The 24,251-nt window shown below is 40.3% G+C and overlaps 3 protein-coding genes across 3 annotated transcripts in view; 2 read left to right on the forward strand and 1 right to left on the reverse strand.

Annotated features, from left to right (window-relative positions):
* The window catches only part of LOC308289890 (inositol-trisphosphate 3-kinase C-like), a 29,890-nt gene extending 14,787 nt beyond the window's left edge, over nt 1–15,103 (forward strand). Inside the window, exons 2-7 of the mRNA XM_080731658.1 lie at nt 7,115–7,214; nt 7,711–7,924; nt 8,410–8,614; nt 11,628–11,729; nt 12,654–12,725; nt 12,907–15,103. Coding sequence (XP_080587784.1) covers nt 7,115–7,214; nt 7,711–7,924; nt 8,410–8,614; nt 11,628–11,729; nt 12,654–12,725; nt 12,907–13,116 — 903 coding nt within the window. The 3' untranslated portion in view covers nt 13,117–15,103. The remainder of the gene's footprint in view (nt 1–7,114; nt 7,215–7,710; nt 7,925–8,409; nt 8,615–11,627; nt 11,730–12,653; nt 12,726–12,906) is intronic.
* A 1,153-nt stretch (nt 15,104–16,256) lies between these two features.
* Nucleotides 16,257–19,516, reverse strand: actmap (actin maturation protease; the record flags this gene model as incomplete). The annotated part of the gene is made up of 7 exons (XM_080730907.1): nt 19,440–19,516; nt 18,749–18,988; nt 18,057–18,125; nt 17,821–17,945; nt 17,115–17,241; nt 16,684–16,754; nt 16,257–16,585 (listed from the first exon to the last, which is right to left on the reverse strand). The coding sequence occupies exons 2-7, from the start codon at nt 18,952–18,954 to the stop codon at nt 16,257–16,259; spliced, it is 927 nt and encodes a 308-aa protein (XP_080587033.1). The 5' UTR covers nt 18,955–18,988; nt 19,440–19,516.
* A 189-nt stretch (nt 19,517–19,705) lies between these two features.
* snrpa (small nuclear ribonucleoprotein polypeptide A) lies at nt 19,706–24,012 on the forward strand. Its single transcript, XM_080730906.1, has 7 exons — nt 19,706–19,768; nt 20,024–20,110; nt 20,607–20,779; nt 21,084–21,260; nt 22,019–22,195; nt 22,302–22,390; nt 23,350–24,012. The coding sequence occupies exons 2-7, from the start codon at nt 20,032–20,034 to the stop codon at nt 23,507–23,509; spliced, it is 855 nt and encodes a 284-aa protein (XP_080587032.1). The 5' UTR covers nt 19,706–19,768; nt 20,024–20,031; the 3' UTR covers nt 23,510–24,012.
* Nucleotides 24,013–24,251: the final 239 nt, after the last annotated feature.

The following is a 24,251-nucleotide window of genomic DNA, read 5'->3' on the forward strand; positions in this document are numbered from 1 at the left end:
AAATTGTGAAAATATCAGATCTACATGCTCACGCCGCCCTGCGTTGTGAGGTGTTGTGAGCATGTAGATCTGCTATTTTCACAAGGCCGTGTTTTACAAAATGTAACGCCTCAACTCTTTGTCCAAACAGTGAGGCATTGTGAGCTTGAAGATTAGCTATTTTCGCCATCTGTTGGAACCAAGTCAAATAAATGCAAGGCCTACAATTCTCTGTCTGTCTGTCTGTCTGTCTGTCTGTCTGTCTGTCTGTCTGTCTGTCTGTCTGTCTGTCTGTCTATCTATCTGGCAATATCCTCAGGGTGTCCAGTCAAAACACCACAAAACTGACATTCAAGGAGTAGTTCACCCCCAAAATGACTTATTTTTTCAATGTATTACTCACGCCATGGAGACTTGAGTTCAATAGAAAAAAAGTCACTTTGGGGGTGAACTACTCCTTTAATGAAATGTTTTTCTTCTCTTCACCCACACCAAATGATCACCACTCTGTTTTGTTACACACGTGTGGTTCTAAAGATGAAAGAAAAATGCAGGGCATTCACAATCCGGCTAATTAAACAACAAACAAATTGGAATTATCAGAAATATTAGTTAGTCGCACGCATACTGTACCAACAAAACACAGTAAGTCCAAATGGAAAACAAATACACTTGCACTGATCTGAAACATTCTCTCCCAGTGAACTTGACTGACCAGGGAACAAAGACAGACTGGTGCCACTCATCAAGCAGAAGCCACTGATCAAAAGAAGGCACTAATTGACCACACCTGGCTTGGTGTGTTGACAGCAAGGCTTATGCAGGCCAACCTACTCTGTCCCTGGCATGTGCGAGGTGCTTGTAGATCTGTGAGGTGCTTGTAGATCTGCTGTATTGGGTTTTTTAACTAGTTTGAAGTGTTGGTGCCGTGCTGTGACAGCTTGAAGCAGGGATGGCTCCCCACAAACCCAATTGTGATGAAAAATATTTATGAAATAAATAAATGAAATATATATATATATATATATATATATATATATATATATATATATATGTATATATATATGTGTGTGTGTGTGTGTGTGTGTGTGTGTGTGTGTGTGTGTGTGTGTGTGTGAAAGACAACTGACTTTTATGTAAACCATACTATATGGACAGTTTGTTCTGCATGTCACTATGCTGGAAAGTGTCCTAATCGGGAGATAAGCCCTGGGGGTCCCTGGAGGGGTGGAGGTTGTGGATTGGCAGGCAAGGAGTGTGTGTGCAAAGTTTGGCATTGAGTAATATGCTGGCTGTGTACACATGTTCACAGCGGCGTCAGTTCAGGAAAGGCTAAGGTATGGCAACATGACTGGTGTCTTGCAAGACACCAATCATGTTGCCATACCTTAGCAACAGGCACGATGAAAAGTACATTTAATTATTTCCCCCCTGTAGCCAAGGTATGGATAAGCCCACAGTGTCCCTCTGAGGGTCCCCCGACCTCACTTTGAGAACCACCACGGACCACTTGATAAGCCCACAGTGTCCCTCTGAGGGTTCATGTAAAACTACTGGTCGTGGACACCACCTAGGGCCTGTGTACATATGGCTCTCTGCTGCCCCCCATTAAGAAACTATAGACGGCACAGACCGTGTACACGAAGGGCAGGAGCAAGTGGTCAAGTCCCATAGAATCTATGGGAAATGTACGAAGTCGTGTACAAAGTCACCGGTTGGTCCACGAGCCATAGTTTTTTCCATTGTAGCTCCCTACAGTGTACACGACTATGATTATTACCCTTATAAAACATTGGTGGATATAGCCACCAGAGCCCCAGTGTAAAACTGCCCCTGAGGATGAGTCACGTCTAATTGGGATAGGTTAATAGCACAGTGTTTCTCCCCAACGTGTAATTTCTACTTTGTCCCTGTAAATAACAGTTTTTGAGTTATTTTTGGCAAGCAGTTGTATGGTAGTAGAATTAAGTCTTAGTTGTGGTTCATCGTACACAGAGCTGAGGCTAAAGATGGTTGTGTTGAGATTGCGTGTATCTAATACCCACCACAATACAGTTAAGATCCGCCCCGCAGAAGCTTCTGATAGGCTGAACCGGAGGTAGGGACTAGGGAGCGATCCGTTGTATCCACTTCACTTGGACCGCGCGGAGGTGCCGAAAGTCAGGGGGACAAAGATTTACTATTCTGTCCATATCGTGACATAACTCGGATGGCGCTGAGTCGGCTCATGTGACCTTCGCAATGCTCGACACGCACACTTTTTTATTACCAAATATACATGAACCACTTCAGTCCTATATACATTTTGGCCATTTGAAAATGGCCGATCAGGCTCACAATGCTTCACAATGCGATGCACTGTGATCTTGTAGATCTAGCAGAATTTGAGAACTCAATCACAGAGTAAAAGTGAAACACCAGTCAACGCCATCTTCATAATAGATACCGGTAAATACACAAACGGACAGAACAGAATTTGTATTATTATTATTACATTTTGATTTTATTTTAAAAAAGAAGGCCCGGCCTGAAAACGTCAGGTAGAGTTCAGGCAAAATGTGAGAACTCTAATTTATGGTCAAGCAAAAATAAAGCTAAATAACAATCATAATGTGAACAAGTAAAAAGACTGTACATGTAGCATAATTAGCATCTGTCAAAAAGGTGACACGTAATTCACCAGTGACACAAAGTATAAATTGGGTTCAAGTAGCAACGGAGCAGGGAGGTGAGGAGGATATTTGAGAATGGAAAACGCAACTTGTTCAGGCAAGCAGCCACAACATATTCTGAGAGGGAAAACACCTTGAGCTAGATGAATACCATGAACACCAAACACCATGAAGGTATCAGATACTGAGAAAGTGATAGAGGCAGAGGAAGAGGGGAGTGACAGGATGTCGAAACCGGAGAAATGGTGAATGCACGGCACAGCAAAATGGGTCACTTTTTACGCGAGTGAAATTCACACTCAGGATTTTTCTGTGGGAATGGGGAGGTCTGTCACTGTGAAAATGAGAGATTAGTGTTACCTCATAGTAGGAGAAGGATTATTTACAAGGCACTGTAAGCTGTGGACAGAATGACTGGAGCAAAGCTAAAGGAACCGAAATGAGAGGGAAGAATTACCCCAGAAATAATGCTAAGCTAAAGAAGAGAATGGAAGGGATAAATGTTGACATTTAGGCTGGTGGGAAGGCAAGGCATCAGTGGCTGCAGCTGGTGGGACTTGCCTGGGGGGACACTATGCTAAAGGTGCAGAGTATGTTTTGCTGGCTGCATTCTCACTTTGGTTCCGTTGCTGTGCCTGCCTTTGTCAGCGCCTGTCTCTTCCTCCACTACTGTTCTGTTTGCCAGGTAAGGTTTATTAGAATATGAGCGTTGTCTCATACTGTAGAAGAGAAATAAATAGACATAAAATGATAAATTAAACAATATGGGACTTCCATGTGTTCACTGTAATTTGACATGCTTGCCTTGCATAGTTTCAGAAAGAGAAGTCTAGATTGTCTCAAGTTCAAGCCAAGTTTGTTTATTCAAATATAATTAAATGTTCAATTAAATAGATGGCCTATGCTTGATTTTATTAGCTATGGTATTTGCATAGCCATCTGTTGCTATATGTAGTCAGACAGTCTATCTAGATTAAGAATAAGAAGCCAGTAAGCCTGCCACTAGGACTTATGACGTTGGCTTACTGTCCACTGTATTGACTAAAAGGCTATGACTTACGATTGTAGTCAAGCTTGTTGTGCTTCACTGCATGTGTGGATCCTGGTGATTGTATTCTGGCTTAAATTACCTAAATAATATTTCATAGTTTTGAATTGCAGAGTGGTTGGTTCCTTACAGTCTGTAATCCTGTTTGAACCTGCATCTTTGGCTTTGTCCATTACGTGGTGTGTGTGTGTGTCAATAACATGTACCAGCCACATTCCCAACATTCCAAGCCTAAGCTCTTCTAGAGAAGAGCACAGCTCTAAAGTAATTAGGGAAGATGAGAAGAGTGGCAGTGAAAATGATAGGATGAGGCGGCTACTGGTTTGACATTGCAGATTTACGCCACACAGAGCAGTGTCCATCTCACACACAAGCCATTTTAGATCATCCTGATGCATTGTCAGGGATCAGTATGACCAAAATAATGAGTAGAGAGAGGATGGAAGGCTTGGGGCATTTACTGGAAGGAAGAAAATGGTAAAATGGCAGGGAAGTATTTCTGGAATTAGGAGAATGAGGAGAGCCTAGCCAAAACTGAATATAAGAATCGGGGTCATGTCAGGGGCTATTGTTTGATAAACTCTCCAGTAAAAGTGGAGAGGAGGCAGAGAAATGGGAGATGGGTTAGGTTTGCCTGGACGGGAACAGAAGTCTAATATGTCTGAGTGGAGAGGTAATATGCAGCCACATCCGACCCCACAGAGAAACCCATTAAACTGTCAGCTCAAAGCAATTAGTGAGAAAACATGAAGGCATCTGGATAAGAGCTAACCTAGAAGAGGCAGGATAGGAGCATGTTTTCCATCTTGTCTTTCTCCTCTTTGAACCCACTAAACATCTGTCACTAAGGGCTTCTCTGAAATAAGGAAAGAAAAGAAACATAGTAACTGGCATTGAATGGAAAGAGGCAGGGGCCGGGGGTATTATCCTAAGTATCACTCTTCTAAGACCTTTTCTTTTGACATAAGACAAATTCATGCTTCTGCGAAAAAGGCGTCATTTGACATTTTGCTGGGCAAGAAAAGAGTAGATTTTTATTGAGTGACGTAAAATGTTCAGCAAAGCATGATCTTGGCATTACAGCTTCATAATAATGGACTACATTACCTACTTCAGACTGAGGCAACTCATATTACAGACAAAACCTGTGCATCTCCCTTGCCCTATGGGAAATGAAACATTCCCAAAGTCTTGGATGTCGTGTTTTTTGTTTGATTGTTTTTTTTTGTTTTTTTTGTTTTTTTTTTCAGGATATTGATGTTAACCAGTCAAAGAAATATTCATAGCCATAGTAGCCAATCGACATAAGATCCTGGGCCTTTCAAGTGACTTTAGAATTATTGCACTTGTCAAGTATTGGTCATAAAACATTGTGCTGTACGTTATCGCCATAAGCATGGGGAATGTAGTGGGCAAAAAAGGTGTACAAAGTTTAAACGATTGACATGATATACTTGTGTACATAATACTTGTGTACATACTACAGGCATGGGCATGTGTTTTTCTGATTGTGTTGGTCTGATGTGGTCTTGTGCCCTGAAGTGGTTCTAGAGGTTATGTTTGTGTTAATCTGATAAAGAGATTCAAGTCTTTTGTGACTAGTGTTCAGTCTTGCCCTCTTTCTCTGCTGTCTGTGTTTCTATTATACACAAACATTGTCTTCTAGGCTACTGCTGTATTTGCCTTATAGCCTACTTTGTCACTTGACACTTGACAGAAATGCTATATTTGTAACAAAGACGTATGCATAATTCAACTCTTGCAGTGAAGTATAAATTAGCTTCAACTCCACCCATCGCAGGTTGTTGGGAGCCTTTCTAATCACAGCTTTATTATGTGTAAAAGTTTGTCTGTCAATCAAATTCACTGCCCATTGTGCCCAATGACTAAAAATGGATAGAAATCAAATAACTCTATAAATTAAACACGCTTAATGTTATTGTTGATTCACTGACATCTTTTGAAAAAAATGCCTGCCTTCATAGTTGGCAAACTCACAATTACCACTTCCTTTGTGTATACATTCCAATGTGTAATGTTTTTTATTGTGACAGAATTTCAGTGTTGCAGCTGTGGAAAGAATGTACAGCATTTGTAGAGAAGGATTGCAGAAATGTAAACATGATTAAGACAGGCACTGGACAGGGAGAGCAAGGTAGCTCACAGGTCCCACCGTTTAGTGTTACATTTGATTACATTATGATACCATTAACATATAGTGCAAGATTATAAACCGAATTGATCTCTCTTCTTCCTTTTCTTTGCTCTCTTTGTTGTCTACTGAAGTCTTTGATGGCATTTGTACATTGTACCCACATACAGTATCTTCCTACTTATCTGATTTAACACTGACAACCCTTGCCCTGGACTCACTATCTCCTTGTTTTAATTTCCCAAAGACAGACAGTGACAGACAGACACACACACTCACTCACTCACTCACTCACTCACTCGCTCGCTCACTCACTCACTCACTCACTCACTCACTCACTCACTCACTCACTCACTCACTCACTCACTCACTCACTCCCTCACTCCCTCACTCCCTCTAATCAATGTCATGTGTTCTCTTTCATTGCTTGCGTCAAAGCCCCTGTTGCATGCTGACCTTGCCCTGGTGTTTCCCAACAGAGATAGCTGTGATGCTTGTACACACATACAGACAGTGGGGATTCTGTATTATGACGCCCACAGTGGCAGCTTTGGTAAATGTTTCATGAATGAGCCACTGGTCATGTACGCTGTGTACCTGGCCTTGGTGGCAGCGGTTGGATGGTTTGTCCAGTGTGCGTGTGCATGTTACAAGTGAGGAAGAAATTATATGGCTGCTTATATCTATCTTTTGACAAATATTTTAAAATACTTCAAATATAATTCATTACTTCAAAATGGTAAAATAAAGGCAGTTTATGTATAAGGGGTAAGGTGAGGGCGAAATAGAGCCCTAAATGTCTCCACTATGTCTGATGGCTATTGTTTTTGTACAACCTATCTTGTTATGGTTCAGCTCATCCTTGAAGCAGCTACAGTATAAGTGATCTCTGCCTTGTGCCTCCTGGCAGAACTATTGTACCACTGACATAAGTGTTATTGTACTTCTCCTCATGATATCATGTACATAAAGCAAAAAGAAAACATCACCTAGTAGAATATTGTCTCGATTTTTTTATTATACTGTATGTACTTTTGATTGCGATAACTCACTACACTATATCAAATCACAAGCCATAAAACCTCATATTGTAGATATCTAACTCGGTGTCTGACGGTGCAATTCGGTGGTCAAAAGTCAAGGTCGGTGATGACGACGTGCCACATGGCTCAGCAATGCATACCACTAGGTAGCCCATTTTAGTGTTGCTATTTCCTACATGGTAACGTTTGTTTCATAATTTTTCATTTTGTTCTTTTACAGAACAAGTCGTGGCAGAGGCTGAAGAGCATGGTTCACTGGTCACCATTCATCGTCTTCTCCAAGAAGCAATATCCATGGGTGCAGCTAGCTGGCCATGCAGGTATAGACATGCACCTGTAGAGGAACACTTAATCTTGCTCTCCATTTAGTCCTCACTCATCGCTAAAAACCTCGGGACAAAAATCCACTTGTCCTAGACAATTTGCCCTCCTGGCCCCCAAACTGTGGAATAAACTCCCTGTCACACTTAGAACTACAGAATCACTCCCTATCTTCCGCCATGGACTGAAGACTCACCTCTTCAGACTCCATCTAAACCCATAGCACTACTCTAACACTCCCCCTCCCTCGATGACCACACATGAAGCAAGATAGCATTTTTTTAGGTTTTAGAAAAAGCTTTTTTTTACTGATTAGGTGCGTGGTCTACCTATGTTATTGTTTTTCTAGATTGATATTCCTATGCTTTTGTTGTATTGTTGTTGATGTACTGACATATTCTCTTGCTTATTATATTGATATTGAAGTCACTTTGGATTAAAAGCATCTGCTAAATGCCTAAATTGTAAATTGATGATTCCATTCGCCTCTCTTAGGTAACTTCCAGGCTGGGGAGGATGGTCGTTTGCTGAAGCGCTACTGTGAGTGTGAGCAGCAGTGTCTACAGAAGCTGATGGAAGACACGCTGCGTCCCTATGTGCCTGGGTATTATGGTGTAATACAAAGGGGACAGCAGGACTATAACCTGATGGATGACCTGCTGGCTGACTTTGAATCTCCTTCCATCATGGACTGTAAGATGGGCAGCAGGTGAGCCTTGGCCTCGGAAATCCAGATAGTACATTTAAGTTTGTAATAATCACAAGAGGGGGCGGCATAGCTCGAGGTTAGAGAAACTGTCATTAGAGCACGAAGGGTTCCCAGTTCGAATCCGGGTTCCCCCTGAGTTAATGTCAAAGAGTCCTTGAGCAAAAAAAAAAAGAAAGAAAAAAAAAAGAGTCCTTGAGCAAGACTCTGAACCCCTAATTGCTCTCGATGAGCAGGTTGGTGCCTTGCATGGTTTCCTCCGCCATCGGTGTATGAATGTGTGTGTGAATGGGTGAATGTAATGCACAATCTCTGTAAAGCGCCTTGGATAAAAGCACTATATAAATGCACCATTATTAAATGCACCATTACAAGAGAAGCCACAATCAGGCATTTGACTTACAAAATGCACACCCACAAACGCAAGCTTTCACCCGATTTAGCGTCTCGCCAGTGTTATTAAGCTCCTCCCTTCTGTCTCCTACCAGGACATACTTGGAGGAAGAGCTCAGCAAGGCCAGGGAGCGTCCACGCCTGCGGAAAGATATGTATGAGAAGATGGTAGCAGTGGACGCTGGGGCCCCCACAGAGGAGGAGAGGGCACAGCAGGGGGTCCTCAAACCCAGATACATGCAGTGGAGAGAGACACTCAGCTCCACAGCCACCTTTGGCTTCCGTATTGAAGGCATCAAGGTTAGAAATTAGAATCCACTCTTGGATCATCTAGCCTAGGGCTAGCACTCCGAACATTCCTGGCTGTAGTGTTGAATAAACAGCAGTATTGGGTTGCCACTAGAAGTAAACCAAATATGGGAAATAAATATTTATCAGATTTGTATGGTGGTGCTTCAGTCACTGGATTGGAATTGACAAACAACTGACCCTATTATAAACTTGTCTAAATCAGCTGTCAGGGATTATTTGTACTTTCAAAACATTTCCAGGCCTGGAAATGTTACGTATGCTGTGTTAGTTTAACTATAGATTTGCGTACCTTGGGTCAAATATCGGTGACCCATTTTCAGCATTTGAATAATTATTTTGTTTGGCATTTAGTTTTTCCAGACAGACACATTTCAGCTGGCATGCTTTTGTATCACATAACAGATACTGTAGATATTATGGAAATGATTGCTATGTTAATATTTGTCTGTCACAGTATCCTTCGATGTGTTGTTTATTTATTAGTATTGTTATGAATATGATGTTATGTAGTACTTTCACAGAGGAACATTATTGCACAATTTGGACACATACTGTATACTTAACTCTTTGAGTGCCACCCCGTTCACCACTAGAGGGCGCCCAGTGGCCATAGAAAATCCCATAGAGATATGCTGGTATATGCAGAAGCCCTGCAGCCATGACTTGCCTGAACACTTTCCTTTGTGCATGTACAGGAAGAGGATGAAGTTAGCTTGAAGTTAGCTATTGGTTACCAAGCATTTTAGAAGCCTTATTTTCGTCAACTTAGCCATGATTAAACCTTGCACACCTCATGCATGGGAAAAAAAACAGAGAAGAATGAGCTCTAAAAAATCCAATGCAATCCTGGATTGCATTGAAGTGGATTTGTGCAGTTTGTTCACAGCTTTCAAACAAAAAAATCCGATTGGAAATCCGTTCAGGCATTCTTGAGATAATCGCCATTATGTTTTACATGTTATGTAAACAAACATGGCTGCCCTGTATGTTAGATGGGGTTGTATGGGGGTGGAACATGCAAAATCGCGATTGAAATCATGTTCACTAGATTTGATGGGGTCCAAAAAAAAAAAAAAAAAAATTTTAATATCCCGAACATGTTCGGGATAGGCACTCTGGTATGCGATAATATATCCCGAACATATTCGGGATAGGCACTCAATGAGTTAAAGGATATTTCACTTAAAAAAAAAAACTTTGGTCATTTTATTGTCTAATCAGACTTTTTTGAACACCCTGAACAGATTTTAATTTGCTTGATTCAATATTTAGATATTTGATGTAAATGTTATCAGTCCCTCCTCCTACAGGGCCGCTCCCCATACACACCCATTGTGTGTGGTTTGATCAGTGGCTCCATGATAGATTCATTAAAAACACCCATTATTTTTTCTGGCGACTCATAATACTCTCCTGATACATGTTTTTTTGTATAACTTTTTTCATTTATTTTTAATAATTCCTTGGGAAAATGGAAAATATGAAATACAAAAAATAATTATTACAAATAAATGAAAAACATTATCGAAAAAAACATGGCCTGCTCACATATTATGATGATTATAAAAATAATGGGTGTTTTTAATGAATCTATCAAGGTTAAAATGGAGTTTACAATGGGTGTGTATGGGGAGTGGCCCTGGATGAGGAGGGCCTGATAACATTTATATCAAATATCTAAATATTTTAATGAAGTAACTTAAAAACTGTCCAGGGTGTTCATAAAAGCCTGATTAGATGATAAAATGACCATTAGATGATAAAATGACCAAAAGTTTTTTTGAAAGTGAAATATCCCTTTAATAATTCCAGTATATAAAGTATGGACAGAACTTTAAAGCTGTACTATGTAACTTATTGAAGTTATAAACATGTTATTTTGTCCAGTCTGTATTTGAGTAATGTTATAACTTACACAATTGGGGTGGTTGTGCTTGGTCTCCCTGCTCTTCTATTGGGACATTTGGGTCCTGTGTCTGGTTTAACACAACTGGTTAACAAGTGGTCCTGCCTGAAGGTGAAAATATAATGAGCAAGCTGGCAGCTCAGTGGAAAAAAAGTCAGCACTGATTATAGAACAGGAAAGTTACAAAGGGTAGATTAAAGGACCATTCACACTGAGCACTATACAATATTATAGAGTTATATTGCTCAGTGTGAATGGCCCTTTAAGCTGGAAGTGTGTACAACCTTAAGCGCATTTTCCACAGGCCCAACAACACACCACTCCACACCACACCGCCCACTTGTGTCAGGTTTTCCACTACAAGGAACTGGGTAGAGTGGTGTGAAAGTGGTACTAAACGGGGTACTATTTAGTATCCACTCAAGAGTGGGTCCGGGCTGGGCGAAGCGGTGCCTTAAAAGTGACATACGCGCTGCTGATACTGATTGGTCGGAGAATCTGGCTCACTGGCTGAGCTGTGTCTTCAAACAACTTGAGACAGATTTGAGTTTGAAGTCACGGCTGCAAATCAAATATAAAAGCAACGCCTGTTTGTTTTATAGGCTATATCTGTTTATAAAGAGGTCGATTATAGGCAGAATTGTGTTCCCCAGCCCTGCAGTTGAGATTCCACGAAGCACCAAGAACATAACCAACACAAACAGCGGACATACGTACATCTATCGTCGCTATCGCACTGTAGTGGAAAACCTACATATAAAAATGCGGTGCGGTGTTGTGTAGTGTCGGGCTGAAAACTGGCTTTAGTTAGATACCTGACTCGTGAGCTAATGCTTGTGTGATGGTTCTATTGATTTGCATAACAATTTACATTCTGATGGAAAAAGACACGAGAGCAGCAGGTTGCATCATGGTGTATGCATTTTACTATCAAAACAATTTGGAGCAGACGAGTGGTTTTCAATCTTTTGGGGCCCAAAGCACACCAATGGACAAGTAAAAATCGCAATGTTCTCCTGCACTTGTCTCACAACACACCGTTTGGGAACCTCTTTATAGTAGAAGAGAAATCTGAAATGTTTTCCTGTTTTGCAGAAAGCAGATGGAACTTGTAACACCAATTTCAAGAAGACGAAGCACAGAGAGCAGGTCATGCAGGCCTTCGAGGACTTCGTGGGTGGAAATGTTCAGATCCTGGTATGTGATCTCAGTTCAGTGGCTGATAATCGTCAATGTCAGGCAGAAACCTTATATCTCAACATTTTTTTTTCTCCCATAATGCGTTTTTTTATACATTTATACTTTGTCATATGAGAGTGTAGTGCAAAACAGAAAAAATAGCCAGTCTACAAACTCAAAGTGTTTCGATGTGACGCCTGTAGACCTTACCTTAACTTGGGGGAAACTATTTATTTATAATGACATGCCCAAAACAGGGATGCAAGGTTGAAAGTGGTTAAGCACCAACTATGGCTTGTGACTAAATCTACGTCCTCCCGGTGGGGACTCCTCACTGGTAGGTGAGTCGGTAGGATACATCAGTATACTTTATTTAAAGCACCCAATGACCACTATCACTATTATGCATTACAACTGTGATTATAGTCACTGTTGTATGAGTACTTATTATTGCTTATAACTGTAATTATACTGTGTTATAAGCCTATTACAATGCTTTTATATTTGACCTTATGTCATTATAAAATGCTTTATAATGTGTTATGATTATTGTTAAACGTTATATACATGTGATGCACAACCTTTTTGTTTAGTTTCCTGACTGTTCTGTTACTCTTCCAACAGTAACAAAGTAACAGTATCAAATTCGATACTAAGACATATTCACATAAATGTGAATTTGCTAATTTCATGTTTGGAAAAAAACAAAAAGAAGAATAATACTTCTGTTTTAACTTTTCAAATGAATTTGCAGTGATGAAGTCAATGAGATTACTTTCAAGAAAATGTTTGTTCAAGTCAGAGTTAACTCAAGCTACCTTAAAATAATATGTAAAACATATATGAAGGACAATATGAAACAAGCGTGTCCTTTTTCCAGCTATACAGTACGTCTATATTTCCTTTTGACCCAATTCTGTCATTCTCCTCTTTAACCCTTAGAAACTCTACCTGCAACGTTTGGAGAAACTTCGCTCTGTGCTGGAAACGTCACCCTTCTTCAGAACACACGAGGTGAAGCATAACACACACATACAGTACATAACTGTACAAGTGTACATGCATGCATACACACATGACTATGTTGCTGTCAATTCTTGGCCTTGACAAACCGGTTGGTCAAGTTGAAATTGTGTTACATAATTAAACAGTGAACACACCTAAACTCACTCATCTCAACCTGTTCTTGTCCTAGGTCGTGGGTAGCTCTCTGCTCTTTGTACATGACGCCTCTGGACAGGCCCGGGTGTGGATGATTGACTTTGGGAAGACGGTTCCCCTGCCTGCCCCTCTCACACTGAACCACAGAACTCCCTGGGTGGAGGGCAACAGGGAGGACGGCTACCTCTGGGGGCTGGACAACCTCATAGACATATTCAATAACATGCTGCCCCAGACGCCCTGACAGGGAGGATGAAAAGTCATGAACCTACTGTACAAGATGAATAATGGACACGGGCATAAGACATGGGAGGCCACAGATGAACCAATGTCCTGATGGTGGAAAGCATGAAGGATGGAGAGGAACCTCTCAGAATTCATGGGAACACACAGAGAGCAGAAGTTGAGAATGATGGATGGCATTAGCCAAAAGGGAGGGGTGGGAAAGCAGACCGAATACGGTAAACAGGACTTCCCAAAAAAAGAAAAAGACAAAAACCTAGAGAGTAAAAAGGATGTTGGCCTCCAGTTTCAACTTGAGGACCTCTGACTAAGATCCAGCCTTGTTTTGACAGACATGCACATGATCACGGCACCTCTGTCTCGTCGCCATCTCCCTCTGTTGGTCAGAGATGCACAGTGAACTTGATTCTTAAAGAGAAAAAACAATCACTTTTTTTAAGTGGCCTTTGCAGAATAATTCAGAATGGGAGTTTTTTGTTTTGTTTTGTTTTTGACCCATTGTGGGGTGTTTTCTATTTCATGTACAAATACACGGCAACACTAAACCACTGTTTAAGTGGTCTGTAAAACTAACCCAGTGTGTGTGGTCTCTGTAAATAGTTTTATTTAACATTTTGCCTTCTCGTCTTTGTACCTGTTTTCTGTAATGGGAGATTCTTTTGGGAAAGATTTATTATTTACCATTCCAATGCAGTGTACGCCCCCCCCCTCCCTCTACGAGTTCACTGCAAGAATGAATTGATCAATATTTAACAGTCTCCCCAAAGATGAATTCAAGTGGACTTGACTGGGTCAGGATCTCATTATGCAGAGAGAGTATTTGAAATACAAGAATAACCTTTCATGTTGTTGTGTACAGAATGCAGCTTGGGAGCCATGCCTAATGTATCTGGAATGTTTTGCACTAAGGAGCCTCTCTAAGCCACTGAACAAAACAAGCTCTGCCTGTATGTCTTAAAATGGGTTGCAGTATGATTAATCAATACTTTTATATTTTCTAATGCCTGATAAACATGACAGTAAATCAAACCACGTAAACCCTATACTTAGTTCACTGGATTCCCTAGGGGTTATACTTGGCCGCCTCCTGTTTTTGGTCTACACTAAATATATTTGTCTAAAATACAATCTACAAGCTCACAAATGTTGTTTACCCCCCAGAATGGGGATGCTAGAGGTTAAGGTGAAAGTTAAATTCAACTGGAACTACCAGATTAAATTGTTATCTGGCTGTTTAGCTTTTGGTCCATTGGCCATCCTAAACCACAAACTGGAAATGAGTTTCATATCCTAATACTGTTTCCTCATTTTAATAGTGTTTCCTTTCCTTAATAGTTGATGCACCCTTCCCTTGAAGGCAAACCTTTCTTTTTTTGTTGTTGTAAAAGGACATACTCGCATATAAATTGTATTTGGGCTCTTTTACTCTCATTTATAGAAAAGACTGGTTGTTTACAAATAACGAGAAATTGAGAATATGACCACAAACACTTGATCATTTCAGTATCAAATTAAATTCCATTCAAGTATGAAGTGAAAGCACATGACTGTCAGTCTATCCATGTCAGTGAACATTCCAGTTTCAATCTTCCAGAAAAACATGTCCTTTCAATCAAGAACTGTACTCTGTGTGCAAGTAGAAAAATCTGCAGAAAATATAAGGGCTCTAAAAGAATGGTGCAAATGTCACTGACACCATGCAATATGTATTATTTATCTGGAATTATTTGGTTTCCTGGGAATTCCACACATTCTGGAAGAAAAGAACAGTGTAGTGTTTACAAAGTATTATATTTCTTAGCCATGTATGCTTTTTGTTTTTAATATAACACACAAAATGCCAGTTTTCAAGCTGGTCTTTTTGGTTGGGAACTGGATTGTGGTAGGGGAAGGTAATTATATGTAACCACAATGTGCTCTGTTTTTAAAAAGCAGTGCATTTTAAAGTGACGAACTTGTGAAAACTGTGTCAGACATGCCTTTTCTAGAACCGATTGCAATAAACTGGAATTAGAAGCTTTTTGATGTTTACTATTCTGTTGTGCAATTTAATTTCTCACACAAAACACTATGCAGTATACACTTAGGGTAATCTTTAAGCGTGTTTTTGATGATTCCTGAAATATTTGGAATTTGATCAATCTACTTCAAAATGCTCTTGGTTTACATTTTATTTATTCAGAGCAAAGTGGCAGTGAAGGTGTCAATAAGTAAGCAATTTACCCCGAGTGAGAGGACATTATGCTCTGATAATGTCCTGTGTGAGGGGGTGATCGGACGAGGCGAAGCCGAGTCCGATAACACCCTCACACAGGACATTATCAGAGCATAATGTCCGACCCCGAGTGGTAAATAGCTTTTCTACCACTTTTTTCCGTATACATGAAAGAAAACACATAGTTGTAACTTGCAAGGATATTAAGTTACAATCATTATTGCCTATAAAACTTCCGCAACGACAGCAAATAGTTCCACAAACAACATCTTCTACTCACCACCAGATGACGCCAACTCCATGCAGAGAAAGATGTCTAGCATACAGCTAAGCTAACGTCAGTTAGAAGGACCGTTCTGGCCGTAAATAGAGGCTGTTCGCTTCCAGAAAGGCATAGGTTCAGAGAAAAGGGGCTTTAAAGTTGGCGGATTGCATTGGATCCAAATAAATCGGCGACGTCGTACGCACGTTAGTAAACATAGGACCGCTACGACCGTCATATGTTGGTTGGGGGAAAGGTGTTCCGACTACCTCCTGAAGTCCCCGGATGTACACTGAGGCGCATTGATCTCGTCCTCACACAACTGCGGCGGTTGTTCTGCCATAACCTCCGGAATTTAGCCAATCAGAATCCAGTATTTGAACATGTGACTAGAAAAAGTGGTAGAAGCACAATTTAGAGACACCATCAATTAAAACCAAATGTATAAAACCCCAAATATCCCTCTACTCAAGAGATTAAATACAGGAGGATTCACGTTAATTAAATGTATCACCTGAAGTAAAACACAATATTCAGGTCAGCAAGGTAAGCTGATCCTGTGTCCTGTAGTCCATAGTCTGCATTGCTTTCCAACTTCATCTGCCGCCGAGTCAGGCTGATATCGGTGCAGTGGAGAGGTGGCTTCACTGAACAGCTATCGTCGTCACTGTGTCTTGGTATGGAGTAGCACCACTTGGCCAGCTAATCCAGCTTCCAACCCTCCTTGAGGAACCACATACTGTGTGCCATCGCTAGCCCTTTGTGGGTCCATCCCTCTCAGCTGTTCATTGCTCTGAGCTACCCTGTCCAGATTCCATAGCTGGTAGCGCAGGCTCTTGCCCTGTTTAGCTAGGACAAAAGCTTCTCTGACCCCCGTGACTGGATACGAGCACGGAGAATTGGCATCCTTGGGCAGGCATAGCCAGGGCAGAGTAAGATTAGGCTGGGTGTGGTCTTTGCTCACACTCTCCTGATCAAGGCCTAAGAGAATACCTGGAGGGACAGAGATGGTACATGTACAGTATGCCTGATTGATTGTTTCATCCATTGACTCTTGGTAGTGTATGAATGTGTGTTTTACTCTGTCTTACCTGAAGCTACTGCCCAGTGTGCTCTGTGGCCCCCACGTTGGCATGGCTCATGGTTGAAGTCTTCATCATATCTTAATATTTATAGTCATGGAACTTTGCTTTCAGGTTGACTCCTGAGTTTCTTATAAAAGATCAAAATCAACTATCGGCTGCCTCAACTTTCAAGGTGTTTGTCACAATGTACAATACAGGTGGTAGCACCATAGTCATTGCAGTTTTTGTACCTGAAGCCTCCTCAACAGTGTGGATAATAGTAAAATAAGAATAAGATAGCATAGAAAGGTAAAATAGTAATAAAAAATGAATAACAAAAAATGACAACAGGCAAATAACAATCTTGTACAATATTGTATACAGTATGTCTATAATAGCGCTTTACCTCATAACTAAAAATAATTGTCACACATTGCATGTTTAAGTGTAAAGGATACGGAATAAGAATGGGTTTTCCATCACACATATGTGCAACAATGGTTGAAACATTACCACTCATACCCCCAACCAGGAGTTCTGCCTTGCAGGCACACACTTCCTCTGCCAGCAGAGCCATGTTGTGGGCTGAAATATATAATATATTTGTTTTCATAAATACATTCACCAAGTCTTTCACCAATTTAATTACAACTTTAAAGATGTAAATCATAGCAGCCTGACAACTTTAATGATGTAAATCATAGCAGCCTGTGAAGTTAAAAAATCTTAACTGATCTTTTTTTATTATTATTAAATTTAAGTAGGCTACATAATTAATTTAAGACCATAGAATAATGGTAAAACAAGATACATTATGTACTGTAGCATCTCACTTCAACACCTTACCCAGCAGTTAAAATGTAAATGTTTATGCAATATGCAATGAAAACATTAAAACATTTCACATTTTGGGAGAAGATGCAATTTAAACTCTAAATTTGCAACATCACTATTATTAGACTACTAAAATGTTAACTCCACCAGGCTGAAGGCCAGAGCAAATTGGGTGTCTGTCTGTCTGTCTGTCTGTCTGTCTGTCTGTCTGCCTGTTTTGCCGATTCATGTTTTGGTAACTCTTTAACCGTAGTAAACCAGGTGGAGAGCGCACCTTTCTAGTTAAGATTTATTTTCTGTTGATTGACTATTCAATTAAAAACAGGTTACCTGAAAACATTTCACCTTGGGCAGTGTAACCTCTCTTCAAAGCAGTCTGGACAATAACCTGCATGTCAATACTCTGCGGTGGCTGTCGTAAATGAGCAGCCATCCACAAAGCCACCAGGCCACACCTATGCACAGGCACATTAAACTTAATGTTACACTTTGGTGACTACATTATGTTGCACATTATGTCACAATTGATAAGAGTATCAGAATATTGTTCATGATTATTAACTTACTGTGGACCATCTTGGATGAGGGAAGGCACATACTTGTTGAACAAAATCCATTGCAGATCCTTTCTAAAACTAGTACATAAAAATAAAATCAATTAAATTCAAACTTTGCAACAAATCTGTGTAATAGCATCCAACTTTGATTTCCCTCTGAGAAGTTTCGGATCAAGAACCAAGAATGCAGTTAAATGTTGTTGTGACTTGTTCCGCAAAATTGTGCTAACTTTCTAACGTAATTATAATTATGGCAAAGAATGTAATAATATGATAAAAATGTACAATAACTAGTCCAAACCCAGGGATGTGTGCACTCAAAGTATGCGCTGTACAGCACAGGAGTCCCTAACCTTTATGTATGGCCCCAAGGTCCCCTTTCAATATTTTCAATACCATACCAACCACCATTATGAGCTCCTCTGCTCATAATGCATTCTGTGGACAAAGCTCCCATCAAAGTCCTGTAAAACCTTAGCACTGGGCCAGCTGTCTGTGTCTGCACAAACTCCTTAATATAAACAGGATGATAAAATACTCTCTGAATGTAAAGAAGAGTTGGTTTAGGGCTGTCATGCACAAGCAACGTGTGTAAACAAACAGCTGATGTGCACTCTTCAACATTTATTGACACATTTATTTGGAACTTATACAGGAGTAGCCTATTAACATTGAATCCATCTCTAGCCCAGCCTACTCACCTACCCTCCCTCTGGGTAAGCAACAAGAAGGCTTCTGCATGGTCCCCCTCCACAGGGGCCCTGCCTTCAGCTATGGCCTGGTAAAGCTTCTTCTTCCTGGACTCTGATGGTGGTCCTGGGGGAGGTGGTGGTGGTGGTGTTGGTCCTGGAGGTGGAGGAGGTGGTGGTGGAGGTGGAGTGGGTGGCACTTGATGGTCCGTTGACATTGTTCTTCTACAATAAAGAAACAAATGTGTAAACCTAGACTTTGTGTAACTTAAGCACAGTAAGTACAAAATGTGAAGACGAATAAAATAAATATACAAACTGAATTTGTTTTTATTTTGCTGTTGGAAAAAAAGTTTAAACAAAGACAACTTAACACAGTGGTTCCCAAACTTTTTTTTTTTTTAACTCAAACCCAAAATAATAATTAGTCGTTTGCCCAGGACCCAAACTAGTGAAACATTTGTTTTCTAATTTACCGGTATAGATTTTTCTCCTGAAATTCTTTTCTTTTTTTGTGTGAATGTTTTATTTTTATTTATTTTTTATTCATGGTTTGAAATAATAATTAAAAACCAAAACATAGGAAAGCCAGTGTTTGGGAACCAGTGAAACACGCACGCACGCACGCACGCACGCGCACTCTCTCTCTCTCTCTCTCTCTCTCTCTCTCTCTCTCTCTCTAAAGTCTCTCTCTCTCACTCACCTTTAGCTTTAGGCCTTTCCCCCAAAGATTGAAATCACTAACTGTCTTTAATGTACACAGAACAGTGTAACTAGTAGTAACATTTTCGGTTAAATAGTGTTGCAGTCAGAGCAGAGGCTAACGACGTGTGGTATCCATATTTGGCAGCTTACATGTTGACCAATGGCATCGTTCGTTGTTCTAGAACGGAACCGGAAGTTTTCTTTTTTTTTTTCCTTTTTTTTTCTTGAAGAACAGGATCTCGTCGCGTCGCGAGATTTCCACCCATCGCAGTGTTGGTAGTTGGGAGCGTGGTCTTGTTTCATTCATCACTTTTAACGTGTATATAAGTAAGTATTATTATCCTCCGTTGTCTTTTTCAGTGTTGCATTGTGTTATTTGATGACTTAATTATCTGTCGACATGCAATTGATTAAAATGCGACTAACAAGGGAAGTAAAATGACATGGAACTATCTGAATAACACGCTAAGCTATGCTAGCACGAGTAGCTTGCGATGCGAGTGTTTGCTACTACTACGACTATTGTGAGTATGTGATTTCATTATTAGTTATTACACTGACTGTTAAACTGTTTTCCTACAGAATCTAATATGAGTGCTCCTCCGGATTCGGCGCGGCTCAATCACACCATCTACATCAACAACTTGAATGAAAAGATCAAGAAAGATGGTGAGTTGTTGTGTTGGGGTCTCTTTTGTACTCGATTCAATTCAAATGAGCTTTATTGGCATGAGAAAACATACGTTTACATTGCCAAAGTAAGTTTCAAAACATAATAAAAACAGTTGAAAATGGGGAACATATATACAGTTGGGTACAGCATTGTGTAAACAGAGCTATGTCACATTTGTCGTTATGTACAGTATATACAGGGTATGAAGCTTTTTGGAACAAATATTCAGCGTTTCTTTTTTCTCAATACGATTTCAATAGTATACGTTGAAGGAAGAGAAACATTAAAACGTGTTTAAAGATAGCGGCTCTTTTTACACTGTATGTGTAGTAGGTCTGGATGCCGTTCAATGGTTTGTACTGTAGACCATTCATCTAATAATTCATTGTCCCTTTTGTAGAAGGAGAAAAGAGGGGGCGGGGAGAGAAAGGCGAAAAAATATCAAACATGAAATAAGCATTATTTATGACACTTCGCCTCTTGTGTTTACAGAGTTGAAGAAGTCGCTATATGCCATCTTCTCACAGTTTGGACAGATCTTGGACATTTTGGTGGCACGCACCGTCAAGATGAGGGGTCAGGCCTTTGTCATTTTCAAAGAAGTCAACAGCGCCTCAAACGCCCTGCGATCTATGCAGGGATTCCCCTTCTACGACAAACCCATGGTGAGTTCATGGTCATCTTGCATTAGGACACAGATTATTGAAACATTTTCATTGTATATAGACAAGAAACTGTTCAAATGTAGCATACTTGTTGTGAGCTCAATATCATAGCATTTCTCAATTGGCCCTAATGAAAACAAATTATGACATTTAAAACAGCTGTAGACGCAAAGAAGTGTCAGTAACATCCAAATGATTTTACTGCAGAGAAAGAAGCCAGTAATCTTTGGTGTAAACATCTTTTCAGCAATAACTGGCCATGTCTTTTCTCTTTGCCCTCATCATCTCTTTCTGCAATCTGCAGCACATCCAGTATGCCAAGATGGACTCAGACATCATAGCTAAGATGAAGGGGACCTTTGTGGAGCGTGACCGTAAGAAAAAAGAGAAAAAGGTTAAGGGGGCTGAGATAGCTGGAGCCAAGAAGGGTGTGCCAGGGGCCCCTGCCCCCATGGTTCCAGGTGTTCCTGCTGCCATGCCTGTAAGTACACCAGGTCCAGGGATGCTGTAAGATATCGAGTAATATTGCAATGGTCAATGACCACACAAATGAACCCTTGCGCCCCTATTCTGAGCATTCTGAGCATAACAAGTTGCAGTTGCAACGTGTTGTAAGCTTGTAGATAGGGGTGGACCGATATGGGACTTTCTTGTTCAATTTCGATATCGATAAGTCGTGATCAAAGTGGGCCGATAACCGATATTATGAACTGATATGCATTTTAAGTAATAAATGAAAAAATGCATCCCCCAATTTGAAATGGTGGTTACCGGTAATTAAGTTATATATTTTTCCCATCCTAAATGTCTAGAGGCTCACATCTAGTCGCCACATAATAGAATGGCGTTAAAAACGTATTCCGCAGCAGGAAATCAGTGAAAATCAGTAACCAAGATGCAAAAAATAAAAAAATACATCTAATTTTTTTTCAACTTTTCTTTCTCGATATCGATATTTTGCGATATTAATAAATGTTATGAATATCGACGATTATCGATTATCGCCCGTTTCGATCGCCCGTTTCGATAATCGGTCGATCCCTACTTGTAGATCTCCCACTATTTGTTGTACAATGAGTTATTCAGACTGAGTATTATGTGGTTAAGCTAGTAGAGCTAGTGAAATCCAAACAAAGTGACTTAGTTTTCCTGAAAGAACACAGATCTATTCATTGATTTAACAATGAATGCAACAGTCTATTTATGGCTGTTTTATTAACGACATTGTCATTCTTCCAGGGCATACCGCCCATGAGCCAAGCTCCTCGTATGATGCCCATGCCAGGGCAGCCACCTTACATGCCCCCACCAGGCATGATGCCACCTCCAGGGATGGGACCTGGTCAGATGCCCCCTGGTGCCATGCCTCCTGGCCAGATGATGCCTGGGCAGATGCCAGGACAGATGCCAATGCAGGTAGAGTGTGTGTGTGTGTGTGTACGCACCACTCTTTGAGCAATGTGTTGACATGTGTAATCCTAATCTTTAGGCTGTCACTAATTTCTCTTTGCTTTTCTTCCAGGTGGCAGAGAACCCACCAAACCACATCCTCTTCCTCACCAACCTGCCAGAGGAGACCAACGAACTTATGCTGTCCATGCTCTTCAACCAGTTAGTACTGCCTTCTTTAAAAATAATAAAAGAAATGGTCACACATGTCACTTCCTAGATGGATAGACAGAGCGGGTCTATCCAAGTATCTCCCACAACCTTTCTTCTCCATGCCACTTTAATTATTAGACGCCCAGACCATAGACCTCGGGTGCAGATCTCACTGCTGACTATTGTTTTTCCATGATCCAACGCTACTTTCTGCAGACAATTGATTTTCTCAAATAAAACGCTACTTTTACTGAGGATAAGGTTGGGTATAATTTGACTGAGGTTAGGAATAAGGTTAACTTTAGGTATAATTTTACAGAGTTTAAGGTTAGGGTTTAGGCATACTTTTACTGAGTTAGGAATAAGGTTAGGTTTTGACCCCTAAGCCCCCTGCTCTAGACGTCTCTTCTACAGAGCCACATTGTAAAAAAAAAAGGACTTATAAACGTATTAAACTGTACAATGGTTAAAAGTTATGTAGGTTAAAGGGGAAGACCACCCATTTTCAATATTGAAATGTGTCATTAATATACTTTAGAGGAGTTGTGTGGAAATAGAAAAAAAGTTCCCCCCCTTCTGTGTTGCCTAGAACTGGAGGATTGATTTTGGGGTTTGTATTGTAAAGTACAACTTGATGACATCACACATTGTACTTTACAATACAAACCCCAAAATCAATCCTCCAGTTCTAGGCAACACAGAAGGGGGGAACTTTTTTTCTATTTCCACACAACTCCTCTAAGGTATATTAATGACATATTTCAATATTGAAAATGGGTGGTCTTTCCCTTTAAGGGGAACCTATTCTACAACAGGTCATGAGCCTGGTTGATCTCATCTTCGGTGTCTCTTTTATTTCTTATGTACTGTACATAAAACATGGCCTGTGATGTCTTTTCAGTTTTTCTAGCTGAACTATTGCACATGTTGAATGTTGACTGTGTTGGTCCTATTCCAATCTCTCCTAGGTTCCCTGGTTTCAAGGAGGTACGTTTGGTCCCTGGTCGACACGACATTGCTTTTGTGGAGTTTGATAATGAGGTGCAAGCAGGTGCTGCCAGAGAGGCATTGCAGGGCTTCAAGATCACACAAACTAATGCTATGAAGATCTCATTTGCTAAGAAATAATCGCCATCAGCCAATTGCATAAGCACACAGAAGGAGGAGCATAACTATTCATTATTTTCAGTAAGTATGATTTTGTGGCATCAGGTGGCTATGTGTGATATTTACAGTGAAAACCTTGGGACAACTTTGATTTAACAAGGTTTTAAAAACTATCATTAGTTTTCTTTTATACAGAACCACTAGCACCTTGATGTCTCCCTTTTTACGTTCCATTTTCACTTCTTTGTTGTAAAGCATTGCACCCAGATTCTGGCTTGCCAGAAATTTTACCTGGAGCTTTTCTTTTTGTTATAAAGCATTGCACCCAGATTCTGGCTTGCCAGAAATTGTACCTGGAGCTTTTCTTTTTGTTATAAAGCATTGCACCCAGATTCTGGCTTGCCAGAAATTGTACCTGGAGCTTTTCTTTTTGTTATAAAGCATTGCACCCAGACTCTGGCTTGCCAGAAATTGTACCTGGAGCTTTTGTTTTTTAAAATTAAAATCACACTTGTTTTACAGTACCTCTTGGTTTGTTTTCATATCAGGGTGGTGTGAGGTTCTCATGATTAAAACTATAACATTTCAGTAATTATAGCTGTTTGTATCTAATAGGAGCAGATTCTCTGTGGTGTTTTTGGTAGAATATTGCTTTACCTTAATTATAGTTGTAAGTGTGCCTATATCCAGCAGATGGCGCTATATGTGCTTGTCTATTTAATTCAAACTTCACCTTGTTCAATTTAAGCAGAGACTATCCAGA

This window comes from Nannobrachium achirus, assembly GCF_963921795.1.
Source record: "Nannobrachium achirus genome assembly, chromosome: 8".
In the NCBI taxonomy this organism is placed as follows: Eukaryota; Metazoa; Chordata; class Actinopteri; order Myctophiformes; family Myctophidae; genus Nannobrachium; species Nannobrachium achirus.

What these genes read in the sequence shown, in the direction of transcription:
- snrpa (XM_080730906.1), top strand. Translation starts at nt 20,032, where the DNA reads ATGAGTGCTCCTCCGGATTCGGCGCGGCTCAATCACACCATCTACATC. An exon ending in GTGTTCCTGCTGCCATGCCT is followed by an intron (nt 21,261 to 22,018) that starts GTAAGTACACCA and finishes TCATTCTTCCAG; the next exon opens with GGCATACCGCCCATGAGCCA. An exon ending in CAGGACAGATGCCAATGCAG is followed by an intron (nt 22,196 to 22,301) that starts GTAGAGTGTGTG and finishes CTTTTCTTCCAG; the next exon opens with GTGGCAGAGAACCCACCAAA.